The sequence below is a fragment of the Leuciscus leuciscus genome, assembly GCF_965113295.1.
Source record: "Leuciscus leuciscus genome assembly, chromosome: 5".
NCBI lineage: Eukaryota > Metazoa > Chordata > Actinopteri > Cypriniformes > Leuciscidae > Leuciscus > Leuciscus leuciscus.
The window spans coordinates 40,677,224-40,692,744 of record NC_138729.1 but is presented as its reverse complement, the minus strand read 5'-3'; the positions used below and the strand labels follow the sequence as shown (position 1 = coordinate 40,692,744).

Genomic DNA, 15,521 nt, shown 5'->3' with positions numbered 1-15,521 from the left:
AATGAACCTTATGGTAAAGTGTTATCGAAGTCTCTTATGCTCACCAAGGCTGCATTTATTTGATCAAAAATGACCATTTTCTATTTTAATGTTTTCAATTATTTTTTACTCCTGTGATGGTGAAACCATTACTCTAGTCTTCACTGTCATATGATCCTTCAGAAATCATTCTAATGATTTAGTGCTCAAGAAATATTTACATTTAATCATTTAGCAGGCGCTTTTATCCAAAGCGACGTACAAATGAGGAGAAGAACAGAAGCCATCAAACCAACAACAGGGCAACTATATGCAAGTGCTACGACAAGACCCAGTTAGTCCAGCACAGTCCAGACTAGTCTGGCCCATCTGTCAGCAAGGTTTTATTTATTAATAAAAAAATAAATAGATAGAATAGAAATAGAATAGAATAGTAAGTGGTAGTATTAACAGGTCAAGTGTTTAGCCGTTTCTTGAAAGTAGGTTGAGATAGGCAGGTCATTCCACCAGCAGGGATCAGTCCAGGTAAAGGTCTGTGAGAGTGATGTTGTGTCTCTTTGGGATCACCACGAGGAGCCGTTCACTTGCAGAACTCAAGCTTCTGGAGGGCGCATTAGTCTGAAGTAGTGAGCTTAGGTAAAGGGGTGCAGACAGAGCCAGTGGTCGTTCTGTAGGCATTATCATTAACAGTTCATATTTTTTCAGGATTCTTTGATAAATAGAAAGTTTTATTTGAAATACATTTATTTGAAAATACAAATGCATTTATTTGAAATACAAATATTTTGTAACATTCTAAATGTCTTTACTGTCATTTATGATCAATGTAATGGATTCTTGTTTAATAAATGTGTTAATTTTTTTAAAGAAAAAAAAATCTGCACTTCCCCCAAACTGTAGAGTGTATGTATATGTATTATGTATACCTGACCCAACATAATTGTTCCAGTGGGATATAAATACAAACTGTCTAATATATTTAATAATTCATGTATGTGTTTATGTCCACCTGCTCAGGGGAGTAACTGTAGTACACAGCTAAGATAAAAAATAAATAATCTGAATAAATGGTGTGTGGGCAAAATTCAACCAACAATGTGTCCTTACTAGGCACAATGTGACAAGTTTCCAGTGAATTTTTTTTCCTGTCCACATTGAATGTGAAACTACTACATAATTTAACACAATTACAGCCAATCAGAAAACATTTGATGTTTAATGTACAGTTATGACAAGTAGGAATTAGACTATTGAGATTTCACAGTGGGCGGAGCTAATCAGCACAACGCAACAGAAATATATGTGTGTGTGTATGTATGTGTGAGACAGTTTGTATAAATGACCCCAAATTTCCAGTTAATTCCCATAATTCTCGTTAAGTTTACAACTTGGAACATTTCCAAAATTCCCCAGCTTAACTTCTCATGGAAAGTTTCTCAAATTTACCGGAAATTATCCGCTCCTTTGCAACCCTAGTTATGACAAAAACATAGGATTTGAATGAAGAGCATCTTGTTACACAACTTATCTCTGAATTCAGTTTTGCAAGGATATAATTCTTAAATCTAAATTGTAAAGTCTGTGTGTGTCTGTGTGTCTGTGTCTGTGTGTGTGTTTCTATATACTCTATATATCCATATACTATATATCTGTAAGCAAAACTACAAATGTTTGAATAGACTAGCTTGACAAATAATATGTATAAGAAACGAAAAGTAAAGTCCTTTCGCTGATTTAAATCACTAAAGCTTGGGCCCGTTTCCATTCACATTAGCATCATACTTTCTGTCACACATCCAACAACAAGAGCCACAACACAGTGGAGAAGGTGTCAGTGACACCATCACACACAGAATGAGAGAGCTAGAATATCTGAATAAAAGACAGAAGGCAGACAGAAAGAGAGAGAGAGACAGGTGGAGGATGGGAGGAGGGGAGAAAAATGAGGCCCTAATTACGTGTGTTAATTGGAGCCCTAGTTTCTCCCTCTCTCTGAGGAGGCAGGGGGCAGTGCACGACTGCAGGGCTTCACAAGAAGAGGGGCGTTTAGAGTGAAAGAGAGAACAACAGAGATGGAAAGAGAGAAAGAGAGCAAGAGGAGGGACAGACAGCAGGTGTCTGGAAGCAGGTCAGCAGGAGATGAGCATTAGAGAAGAAGCTGAGATGTTTCCCTGCATCCACTCCTACAAACATTTCATTTCTCTGTCAACTTTACAACTTTCTAATGATTATAGTGGTAAATGATAATTGACTTCTAACTGATATTTCTAATAATAATTTTTGTAAAAAAAATATTTGTATTAGAATTTCCCATACCAAACAATATTTAAATAAGAAACAGATAATAATGAATATTTATAAATACATGTAATAATAATTTTCATATAAAAACAATGCTGTTTATTTAATATAATAATAATAGCCTAATAAATATTATTGTTTATTATTATTATTATTGATGTTGTTGTTGTTGTCTAAAATGTAAGTTGTATAAAAGCAATATCACCCTCAAAATTTTGTTGTGATAACCTGCACTTTGTTTGACAAGGATATCTAGGGAATGGAAGCTAGCACTTGATTCAAACAGACAGTTATCGGCCTATAATTTCATCTCAAGAGGCCTCTCTGTGCATTATATAAACCTATTATAAGAGCCCCTGTGCAATATAGTACATGTAATTGCAGTAATTACAGTGTAAACACATCATATAAGTACACTTTAAAAGCGTAAACTGCCCTTTAGCTCAGCTAAAGTGTAATGTGGTAACTAACAGATGGGTCATGGGCACAAATACACATTGCTCAACTTTAATAGTTGTGAGAGATCAAGACAGTGAGGGTCAGTAACTGTGGTTTATACATTTTAAACACTCAAGATTGAACCTGCAACCATTGATAACAACCCAGATCATAATATAATATAATCATCATATATAATCAGACACCTGTATTAGGGATGTGCACAAGTAACCAACTAGTTGAGTACTCGTTCTGCACAGACTATTTCAAATGAATGCTGTTGTTGTTCACTTTGTAGCACATTATCCACAAAATATTAAGCAGAACATCTATTGTCAACATTGATGATAATGAGAAATGTTTCTTGAGCAGCAAATCAGCATATCAGAATGATTTCTGAAGGATCATGTGACACTGAAGACTGTAGTAATGATGCTGAAAATTCAGCTTTGCCATCACAGGAATAAATTACACTTATAATATATATTTTAAAAAAGTTATTTTAAATTGTAATAATATTTCACAATATTACAGGTTTAACTGTATTGAATCAAATGAAAGCAGACTTAAAACATGTCTTATATTTAGATGGAAAAAATGTAAATATATACTATGTTTACACACTAATCTATCTATCTATCTATCTATCTATCTATCTATCTATCTATCTATCTATCTATCTATCTATGTTATGTTTTTGAAATGTATGTATGTACGTACGTACGTACACACACACACACACACACACACACACACACACACACACACACACACACACACACACTCAACTATACATTGTCAAATGTCACACATCTAAAATAAACCTGAGATTTGGTGTCAATAGTGGCAGTTTATGTATCGTCTCTTTAAACTTTTACCACTTTTACCAATTACCAGGCTGGCCTTTACAGTAACTGCTATGCCACATCCACCACGCTAACAATACCATGACACAAGCACTGGGTAAAATAAAATAAAAACACAAGAGAGACTGCCCAAATGAATGTGTTACACACAGCCACAGGACGTACACAGGGAAGTCAGCATGAATTACATACTATATGGGCTGCACCACAGAGGTGATAATGCTCAGGACTAACACCTTTAACTACATACAGCAAACTCTGGTAACTAGCACACAACCACACACTCACACACTGTGGAAAGGGATCTGTAGAGGATAGCCAAAAAATTGCCTGCAGAAAGGCTGTGTCTGTGTTTGAGCAGGTGTGTGTGTATGAGAAGGAGAGAGACAATGCATGATGAAAGGACAGAGATAGATCAGTGGAAAAAGACATATCTAAACAAAACACACAACAACAACACTCTAGAATTGTTCTAGAGTGTTGAACAATGGCACTTTATATAGTTCACATAAAGCACCTGAACTACACACAACAGCATACAGTTAATTTCCTCAAACAATGTTAGTGTGCAGTTCTGTCTTGCCACCTTTTTAGGCTAAAGGCCACATTTCACCCTAGAGTGTGTGCTGGAAAAAGAGCAAGATCTTTGTGTTGCATTGTGGAAGATGGCATTTCAAATAGCATCTCCAAATGCAAAACAAACTAACAGTGAACGTGTATGTGGTGGTGCCGGGTGCAACAAGCTAGGGCCAATGAGAGAGAAGAAAGGGAAGAAGAGAGGAAAACATTAAGAAAAGTATTCTTACCTGGCATCTGCTTCACTGTAGTACTCTCTGGCTACAATGTCCTCAAACAGTTCACCTCCAGTCACCCTAAAACACAGGAAACAAGTTCACCCTGGCTATTTGCTAATTCAAACAGAATTCCTGTTCTAGTGCAAGTCTCTTCCTCAAGCTCAGTTTCCATGGAGACGAGAATCCAATGCAAAAAAAAATCAGGAAAGATGGCATGATTTTGGGGAGGCATTAAATGTTTTTGATTATAGCCCTTCTGATATCACTGCACGTTTAATATATAAAGATTAAAGATTTAAAACTTTATAATGCATAATAAATAAGAATGCACCGATGTATTGGCCGATACCGATAAAAGCTATTATTTTCACTATCGTCATCGGCCGATTGTATAACAACAGCCGAAGATCATGGCCGATTATTACATATCAATCAAAACCGTGCAACTGACTGTAACTCATAGTGTCAAAGTTAACAGGACAATAACTGTTAAAAAATATGTCAAAGTAGAATCTATTTGACCCTATAAGACACCTGTAGTTCCCTGGTGGTTTTCCCCTACACCGAACATTTTTTGTAGTGCATGCATCTCCTATCCAGTAATCAAAAGAGCTTTGTGCTTTGTTACTTTGATAAGAAACAAAGTCTCAGCTTTCAAATTCTGTCCATTTTATCACAAAATTCAAACAAAAAATGGTGTTTGATCCTCTTAAATGTGATGTGACAGATCACTGTGCGCCTCAGTTCAAACTTCTTGCTGCAGAGCGGAGTGCAAGTCTTTTTTTCAACTTTAAAATAATAATAGCATGAAAAAATATGCATGAACATCAAAAAGGTATGTTGAAAGATAAAATTCAACTTACTGAAATGAATCATGTCTCGTAATCGCTCAATCAGTGTTTCAACAGCGGAAAGACGTTGATTAAACAGTTTGTGAACAATATGTCACTTAACGTTGCATTTACCTCAGGAAAGTTATCCAATTTTCACAGTTCTTTAGTTAGCTATAAAAACACTAGAAAGGAGCTTATTTACACAAAGTATGTAATTATTTAAGGCAAATTTTTATGAGTTCCTTGTATACAAACATTGCAGTGTTTATTTGAGTGTAATTATATCTGAAAATAAATAGCTGTTCAATATATAACAATATATTAATTTTAACCTCTAATATTATAGTAATGTACCTAATGAGAGGGTTCCCTGTAAGCATTAGCTGGAGATCTTTATTCCTCAAGAAAACCGAACTATCGCTATTACGGTACCGGCAGATATCATTCTGAATAATCGCCTATTGGTATCGGCAGAGAAATTTAGTATCGGTGCATCTCATAATAATATACAGTATTCTTCTTATTACATGTATTATCAACATGTTTTAGTTTACTTGTTGCAAGTTATAGCTCATGAAGCCTATGTATTTTTAAATGGATAGTTCACGAAAAAATATGGCTTTTGAAGACTTGAAATACAGAACACAAGTGTTGTTATTGTTAACTAAAACTCAAAATATTACGTTTTTGGAACCTGAAATAAAACTGTATTAAAAAAAAAACGTTAAAAAACTTGAGCTTGAGCGATGAACATGCTGATTGGTTGAGTTCATGCAGCATTTTATTTCAAACACCATTTTTAAAAGTCTGTTGTGCGTGCAGTAAGAGTTGTTTGCTATTCGAATCAACAATGTTGAGTTTAAAAAATACGACCACTGGACCGACGACGAGGTTCAAGCTTTATTAAGCGGAGGACGAAATCCAGCGGGAACTGGAAAGTCGCGCACAGTCCTACGTCACTGGACTAATTTGTCTATTCTTCACGGTACTTTAGACCGCGATGGAAACGCAGACAGCAACTGGTCTAGGGGAAAACAAATTCCCTGGGACAAATTGCTCTGGGTAATTTCGGCTTAAGTTTAAGGTAAAAAAACTCAAATGAAATTAAATCAAAACTGAAATAAAACTAAAGCTGAAAATGAAAAGTGAACCAATACAAAGGCTAATTGAAAATATTATTAACAGTATATACTGTAAATAATACTGAATGACACTGCAGAACATGTCATAGTGAATGTACAACTTTATGTTCCTTTTAGGAGTTTGACAGCCACTAGTTACTATCCACTTTCATCAGAACAGCAGAAACTCCTCTTTGGAAGCTCCTACTTACGATTTAGAAAAAAATCGACATTAAAACGTAATGTACATTCAAGCAATTCTGGTCATAAAATGAATGTGTTTGCCAATTTTAACAACTTCCTATGATCAATAACAATTTGTGGGGTGCATGTGTGCTCATCTCATAAATACGATCCAACGTTCCAACGTGACTTGAAGGCAGAAGTACTCCTTTTGCATTCATACAGTGTCGTGAGCGTGAGCAGATGATGACAGCATTTTAAATTTTTGCGTGAATTATCCTTTTAACAGAATAAAAGGCTTCAGAGGCACATAGCATATGAGGGATGACTCATTTTAAGATGCGCTGTTCCTCACGTCAAAGCTCATTTGATGACGGGAAACGGAGGAATTTTCTGACAGGAAGTATACTGACACTTACAAATCAAACAGTAGGTAGTGGAAGCCCTCCTCTGATATACTGTCATGCAGACGAACTAAAACAGAAGAAGAGAAAGGAAATGAGGTTTATGTGGCTGTAGGGAAATAAATCACACAACATCCACCTAATATAATTTTTTGGGATTATAACTGGAGAGGGTAAAAAGCTCACCGATATTGGAGTGTTTCAGCAGACGACAGATTCGAGCTTCTCGTTCGAGCTTCTGATGGTCTGAGGGTCAAAGACAAAAGCACACAGGAAGTGTTGAGCAGAAATGATAAAACAATGAACAGTGTGATATTAGCTGTAAAGAAACAGCCCGGTAAGGATGCACTAATAGTGAAATGCTGGCAGATACTGATAAGCCTTATTTTATTCTTATTTCTATGTCATAGCTGCATATACTAAAATATATAAAAAGACAATTTTATTTGGTGTAAAAAAAAAAAAAAAAAAAAAAAAAAAATGTATTCCTAAATTTACTTTTAATTTTTTTTCTTTTGTTTTAAACAGATATTTATTTTGAGATCTGTCAAATCTAACCTAAATATAAAAATAAACAAAAATCAAATAAATGTACAATATCTGTCTATACATCTCCAATACTGATTAATATACTGACGTTTGAATAATAAAAACTACTACATAGTCCATGACTGACATGGTACCAATATACAGTGCATCCTTACCCAAGAGCAATTCACATACTGTGAAATATTGGGAAGAATTTGAATAAAACCATGTTCAAAATAAACAAAACTTCAAAACTGTCACAGTGGTCATAGCTCCATAGATATAGAATATAGTTACAGGCCATGTTTCCATTGGAAATGACATCATCACATACCTGATATGCCATCATGTTTTTTTAATTACATCATTATTATTTCCTGTGTCGGGTGTTGAGCATTTGGCGCAAAAACATGAGAGCTGGCAGCAGTCACAAACAATAAGCTTGTCACGGTTGGGCTAAATCAATGTCCCAGATCTCATTCAGTCTTGATAAAAAGATAAGTGCGGCCCAGAAATGAGAGTGGCTAGATAGAAAGTCAACACAATGTTTTACTTCAGAATGTCCAGATTAGATTTAAGGTTCAGACAGTGAAAGAGAAAGCCCTGAACTAATATCCAATCTATATTTCTCCTGATCATAAGCCTGAGGAGCTCAACCATCTATGCGTATATCTATGTAACATATCTATATGTAAATCTACAAACCTCTCGATATAAGCCCTAGTTATTGAAGAGCGCCAAACTGGCCCATCTGGACACAGAACGCACTGCCTAGGATAATGGTTACAATAATGAGGACGCTAATGATGATGATGATGATGTGCTACTGAAAAAGAGGAATAAATGCTCCATGCTTGAGAAATCAACAGAAACGGCACTAAAACCCCATCAAGCCCCAGATGGATAAGGGCAATATAAAACGCATGTCTTAAGTGTATGATTCATGCTTTAAAAGGCCGTCTAATGTCTCACCAAACTGATAGCAGCATAAAATGCCTCAAGACGCATCAGTGAAATTTAACCCAACAGCAACACATGTAATTAGAAATCAGCTTTCCCTAATGACAGACACGGCTGAAGGAGACATCAACAATTTAAATCGTTAAATGTTAAATGTCTAGTATCTGTATATTGTGCAACACTAAATAGGGGATCATTTGGAACCTTGCAAAATTGCAACGCTGGGCATTAAGGTCTGCAAAATTTCACAAGTACTTTTTTGACATAGTAAGTGAAAGTTTTGAATTCACAACATAATTCAACCAGTAAGGGTATAGTCATGAACACTTCATGAAAAATTCCACTTTTTGACCATTCAACCATTCAAATACTATTATAAACAATCATATTAACGTATACATTTGTAAAATATAGGCCTAATGTTTAATTTGAATACCACTTAATTTAAAAATATACATTTAATATAATATATAATATTACATTTTACAGATTCACCATAGTTCAGAAAATCTAGGTTGGATATACGGTGGTCCCAAACATTATCTGGACAATTATGAATTGTGTCTTATGAATGTCATTGCAAGATTGCACGAAATATCTAACCAAGTGGCAAATAAATGGCTTTTCCCAGAACTAATTTCATTTTATTGAAACATTTTTCTGGTGACTTCTCCACTTGACAACCACAAATATCTATTATACACACATTCACATATTATGTAGATACAAATATCCATCTATTCTGCTAAAAATAAATAAATAAAAAACAGGTTTTGTTTGAAAAATTTGCCTGTGCCATCTTTAAGATAAATGACACTTGGATTGATCCTTTGTTATGTAATGCAAAAACATTCATCCATTTTTAAGTGAAAAAAAAAAATTTTTGCGGAGGCCACTGTATGATGTATAAACAAAAAGTGTCATCTAACCTTTAGCTGACATTCATTCCAACTGACACTCAAGGTCACACAGTTGAGTTTCATATGAAGAGCCAATTAGCCTAGAAGTTTTATTTTCCATTTGATCACCTTCCACCTTTATATACTGTTCAATATTTTATTGTCCCTATTCTCAGCCTTGCCATATTTTATGATTTAATGGCTTGGCACTGCCTCGTCCTACTCATACTAACCCCTATCACAGAGATGGGCTACTATATTGGCTATTAGCCGGGTCTGGAATCCCACCCCCTTTGTCTGACGCTGATGTGCGTTGACCTTAAGCTCAGCTGCTGGGCATACTCTGAGTTATACACATACTCATGAAGCTGTCGCAACACTAGAACGCCAGCACCAAACACTGTCAACCCAGCTACGAAGATCCGCTCTAGCTAATGAGTTCCCTCCAACGAAAATGGTCTTCCTGTATCAAATTTAAATAAAAACTTCACATCACTACACACTTCATTTCCGAGACCAAGTATCTATACTTCGAGCCAGGTGAAAGTAATGTCTTGCTAGTTAAACATTTTGGTGGTTTGTCATTTGTCAAAGAAATTTGTCTCAAAGTTGGCATGAAATGGAAATTCATCTATTTTCTAAATGCATGTTACTGATCTTACTGTGAACAATTGATCTGCCTCCATCCAATCAACAACTGACGGATTGAACCAAGTCACCGGCCTACATTTTTTTTCTTTTCGTCAATTCGTTTCACTCGGGTGTACGTCACAAAAGATCTGTCGCAACATTGCGATTTTAAGGAAGCTTGATTTTACATGTTTCTCACGTCTACATAAGATGTGTTCCTTTAATGCTAATGACAATGGTCTCAAAAAACAACATGATTGCAACATGATTTACACGATTACGGCCATCTGAATGTGTGTGGATATAGCTGTGATACTTTAAAGGGAAAGAATTTAGTAGACGCTACTATTGCGTCTAACTTAGAGTCAACTGTACAGTGCAAAGTGCGCAAAATGTACAAGTAAAGAACGACATGCTAAAAATACAAAAACTACTTTCGAAAAATCTAGATACACAAATCACATCTCATGAACATATTTGTGCATTTTGCAAGGGTCATGACCATCTCTCTGGATCAGATGAGTGTCTCGTGCTCCAGGCATGTAACTATGCTTGTTCTCTCCCTCTCTTATGCACATGCACACACAGCTGCCAAGTGCCAAAGGTGCCTTCACTGTCAGCCCTCTCTTTATGTGTCTTTCTCTCCAAGTCATTCATGATGATTCCTTCACTCTCTCTCCCACTCATTCTCTTTCTGTATATCTAGGTCACATTTCCTCTCTCATGCCCATCCTCCTTCTAACCCCCTTGACAGATCATATTGTTTCTCTCTCCTCAGATTGACTCTCAGCCTAAAGACAGTCACTCCTAATCTACATGACCCACCGCAGCGCCATCTTTTGTCAAATACATGTCAAATTGAACACTGTGAACATTTATCATCCTTTACTTGCTTTTTGTGACAATATGCTACAATAACACAAATCTACAATAAAAGAAAAGGGCTAGGTTGACCTGTCAAGAATGTCAACATTGAAAATAAGAAGAAATAAGAAGAAAAGCACACCAAATCAATATATTAGAATAGAATTAAAACAGTGATTTTAAATTATAATATTTCACAATTTTACTGTTTTTACTGTATTTTTGACCAAATAAATTCAATTGGTAAGACTTCATTCAAAAATATTTTTAAAAATCTTACCAACCCCAAACTTTTTAAAGTTAGTTAGTGTATATAAAAAGAACACACACACAAAATTAGGTTTGTAGTTTATTATTTTTATGATTTTGTGGTAAAATATGACCTGGTTTTATGATGTTTTTTAAGTGTTAACATCAAGAAAGATAACACTTCAAATACTAATCCTAAACCATATTAACCAAGATGTCTTTCCTTCACAAAAAAAATAAAAATAAAATCAATCAATTCTACATTCCCAACCTTGATTTGATTTCCTCTAACCACACAATCACACAGCAATATGTTTCTCCACACGAGCTGTATTTAGAAGGTTGTTGGGCCTATTTTAAAATGGTTTTCAGCGTCTGTGGAATCAAATACATGTCAAGTGCTTGTTCTCCACATTACACATTCTCACCACAATGACCACACAGCCAATGGAGGACACGATGAGGATGACACTTTGGCAAAGCAACTGCTGGCTTCAAGTTTCAGAAGGGAGGACAGAAGGGCGTGAAAAGATTTACACCCCTCAGTCAAAGGCGGGATGTCGTAAAAACTGAATCTCTTTCTGTCATTTCACTGGTGTAGTTTCTCTCACATTGACATGGTGTTTGAATATACCTTTGGCAATGACAGTAACCATGGAAGGAGATTTAATTTAAATATAGTTATCAGCATGCTGTAGAATTTTAAATGTCCGTTGAATGTACTAGGATTGTATTTCTGAGCGTTTAAAATTTGGTACTGACAAGGTTTTTTGGACATGGTACCATGATATCTTTCGAAATATGCTTATGTCAATACTGCAGTACATTAAAATATAAATTATTCAGTACAATAGTGTATATTATATCAAAGTACCATGGGCCTCATTCACCAATATCTTCCTAAGAATTTTCTAAACTTCCTTAGAAAAGTCAACGTTGGATTCATGACATGTTCTTAAACAACAGGATTGTTTGCACCTGTGTTCTTAGGATTGATGAATCCCACGTCTTCGTAATTGAAAGCGTGTGCCAGTTGTTCCTAATTAGCATAAGAAAACGCCCCGCAAATTCCCATATAAGGACAAGACGCTTCAGGGCCGTGTGCAAGAAAAGTTCATTCTCAACAGGTAAATGCCAAACGAGGCATAATATTTGATTTAATCAGCTTAATTGCTGATGTAAATTGCAGTGTTAGTGTTTCTTTGCATACTATTTTTTTTTTTTTTATGATCAGAAATACATTACAGTAAAATACTATCATTGTAAACGACTGTAGAATTAAATAAAATGCAGTAACCAATTATTTGGAGCAAACTGTCATCACTCAAATGTGCGTAAGAGTGCTCTTGAGTGTGCGTAGGGTTTGTTCTTAGCTAAGAACAAATCCAAGATAAGAAAACATTAGTGAATGTCAGAGTCTTCGTAAAAAGTGCGTAAGTGGGGTTTAAGAACACATGTCTTCGTAAGTACGGTTGGTGAATGAGGCCCCATGTTACTACAAAATAATGTCATCACTGCATAAGGTCAAAGTCCCTTTAAGATGTTTAAGTGTTATTCTATGGTCTTTGATATGGAGCTGCCACAAGAAATACATAATCTATTTTCTAAATGTATCTCAATAATCATATTGTGAACAATTCATTCACGCACATTTTATTATTCAAAATTTTTAAGCAAAATGTCAAGGATAGAAATTGATGGATGGAACCAAGTCCCTGCCCTAAATTTTTTTCTTTTTCGATAATCTGTTTCTCTTGGATGTTTGTCACAATGACATTTTGCTCCTTCCATTATATTGTGGCTTTAAATTACTAATGTTTTACATGTTCACACTTATGGTTGCAAAAAACTTTCCATGGGAATTAAAGGGAATATATGGAAATTGTGGGAGTATGAATGTCTTATTCAACATTCATACTTTTTTGTTGGTCAATGACAGAATTGAACTCACAAACAAATCAAAGTCAAAAAGAAAATAATGCATGTCTACTTACGACCAAACAAAATATATAAATATATATATTTGTATCTGATACAGTTTGTATAAATTATCCCAAATTTCAAATTAATTCCCGTAAATTCCCATAATTCCCATTAAGTTTCCAACTTGGAATATTTCCAAAATTCCCCAGCTTATCTTCCCATGGAAAGTTTCTGGAAAATTAGCGGAAATATTCCGCCCCTTTGCAACCCTATTCACACTATATATTAATTGTAAAATTGTTCCTAAAATTAAAACCCATCTGGTGCATTCACCCATCATACTCATCTGTTAAGAAAAACATTCAATACGTTTCAGAAAATTTGTAGGAATTGACTCACCTCTCGCGGACAGTTTTTTGGTGTTGATGATTTTGGCGGCATATTCTTGGCCTGTGCTCAACTTCACACATCGTCGCACCACTGAAAAAGCTCCCCTGGGGGAAAAAAACATAATTGAGAATTTAAGTATAACTTAAGGTTCTGACAGTACAATAGCAGAACTGCCATAATAATGCTACGTGTTGACAGTGAAGTTTCTGCTGTATAAAAATTAAAAGGCAAAACATCAAAGACCGCCTCAAACCCTGGCAGCTTGTTTGGAGTTTCTTTTTACCCTTTCAGGAGGGAATAAACAGAAGCAAAGAGAGTAAAATAATGGCCTTCCATGTTAAACACAGCAGATTATTTATTTATTGTAAATGTCCTTACATCACGCTGTCGAACTCTTTTGAAGGCTGACGTCACTAAAACGAGAGCTAATTCTGGCAGCCTGTATTAATAAAATATACTCGACTGGGTTTGTGGTATATGAATAAAATATAGTACAGTAGGTTTGTCTTGATAAGTTCTCACAACTTATGCAGAGTCAGAAAATCATAATGGTGAGAAAAACATCTGGGCCTCAAAAAAACTTCTACATTTACGCAATAACGCAAACTGATGTGATGTAGCTGAGGTGTGCATGTCATCACACTCAACTTATGTTATTATGGCAATGTTTATCATACATGGGTCGTGATGAAATACAAATAGTAGGTCTGAATGATTTGGGGAACAAAATCTAATTGCAATTTTTCAAAAAAAAAAATTGTGATTGCAATTTTAAAAAACAATAATGATGACAACAACAACAATAATAATACCACTACTACTTATAATAATAAATGATACATTTTCAATATTTATATTACAATAGTAATATTTCTTTTGTTTAATATTTTCAGTCATTAATAATAATAATAATAATTGTATTATTATTATTACTAATAAAAAATAATAATAATAATAATATTAATAAAAAATATTAATGAAACATATTTCACTGTAAACTTAAAAAATCTAGTATTTAAGAAAAATACTAATAGTAACTAACAGTAATTAACTAACTAACAGTACAAACACCTAATAGTTCTTTTCAAGAGTTAAACCATCAATTTTTTTATTTTGGTGGAAAACCTCAGATGGTTGGTTAGTGCAAGATGCGTTCCCAAATACACGTTTAGTGACCCAAACACACAGCGCTTACAGAGATGAGTTTGTGTGGAGCAGCATTTAATGTTTACTTGTCTTAAAAACACCGGATCATGAGCTGTTCACATGTAAACGAACACAGTGCTCTGAAACGTGGAGCACATATTTAATTCAATAGCAGCCTTTGGAATTTAATAATCACAATATTGACCCTTACTTTATTTTTCTCAATATCTCTCTGGTCTTTACGTGAATTATGCATCGGTGGCATAAAAAAAATACTTAAGTCATCAGATTTCTTTTCTTTTTTAAATTTCAAAACCAGTGCCAATCATGTCAGGGGTCGTCTCTAGGCAGAATTTAACATGCCACAGTTATCCTTAAAGTGCTCTTCAATGGAACCTGTTTTTGTCAGGCCAGTTCAAGCCCTTAGTGATTTATAAGGGCTGGATGTGTGTTTGTGTGTTTGGGGGGGGACACAAAGACTCCAGCTCCACCTCTCTTTGCATTACTGGGATGACTGGAGCTACTGGGTAAAAAAAGAGAGGCAAACACACAGGTCACAAGCGATTCTGTACTACAATGTGCTGTCAGAGATCATGTTCAACGATCTGCATATTTCCACTGGTTTGAGCAGAAAATTGCTATTTGTTTTCTGCTAAACTCCAGGCCTGAGGGGTGGCAAGACCCTCATCAAATGCTCCTGCCCCTTCAGATCTGTGAAAGCATCACTACGTCTCATCATCTTTGCTGTTCCTTTTTTCTTCCTGTCTCACCATTCACTCATTGTTCATGCAATACCGATTCCCAGAGGGAAGGATTTACATTACCTCTAAATTCAATCCCATATCTGAAACTGTGAAATTCAAAAGTCGACAAACGGGTAGTTTAAACTAAAGAGATGGTCAAAACTGGGCTGCTGTGCTCTTACACATAAAGCACCCGCTGTCCAAACTCAGACTAAAGCAACTATTTCTGCACATAAACAATATGCGTCTCTTGCTAAACCAGCCTATTTT

General features: G+C 35.2%; 1 protein-coding gene across 41 annotated transcripts in view; it reads right to left on the bottom strand.

Moving 5' to 3' along the window:
• Nucleotides 1-15,521, bottom strand: part of camk2b1 (calcium/calmodulin-dependent protein kinase (CaM kinase) II beta 1) — a 65,571-nt gene that overhangs the window by 48,158 nt on the left and 1,892 nt on the right. For all 41 annotated transcript variants that reach the window (XM_082170265.1, XM_082170294.1, XM_082170290.1 and 38 more), the window contains exons 2-5: nt 13,372-13,466; nt 7,106-7,165; nt 6,935-6,989; nt 4,391-4,456 (exon numbers count right to left, since the gene is read on the bottom strand). In XM_082170265.1, the coding sequence (XP_082026391.1) occupies nt 4,391-4,456; nt 6,935-6,989; nt 7,106-7,165; nt 13,372-13,466 (276 nt within the window). The remainder of the gene's footprint in view (nt 1-4,390; nt 4,457-6,934; nt 6,990-7,105; nt 7,166-13,371; nt 13,467-15,521) is intronic.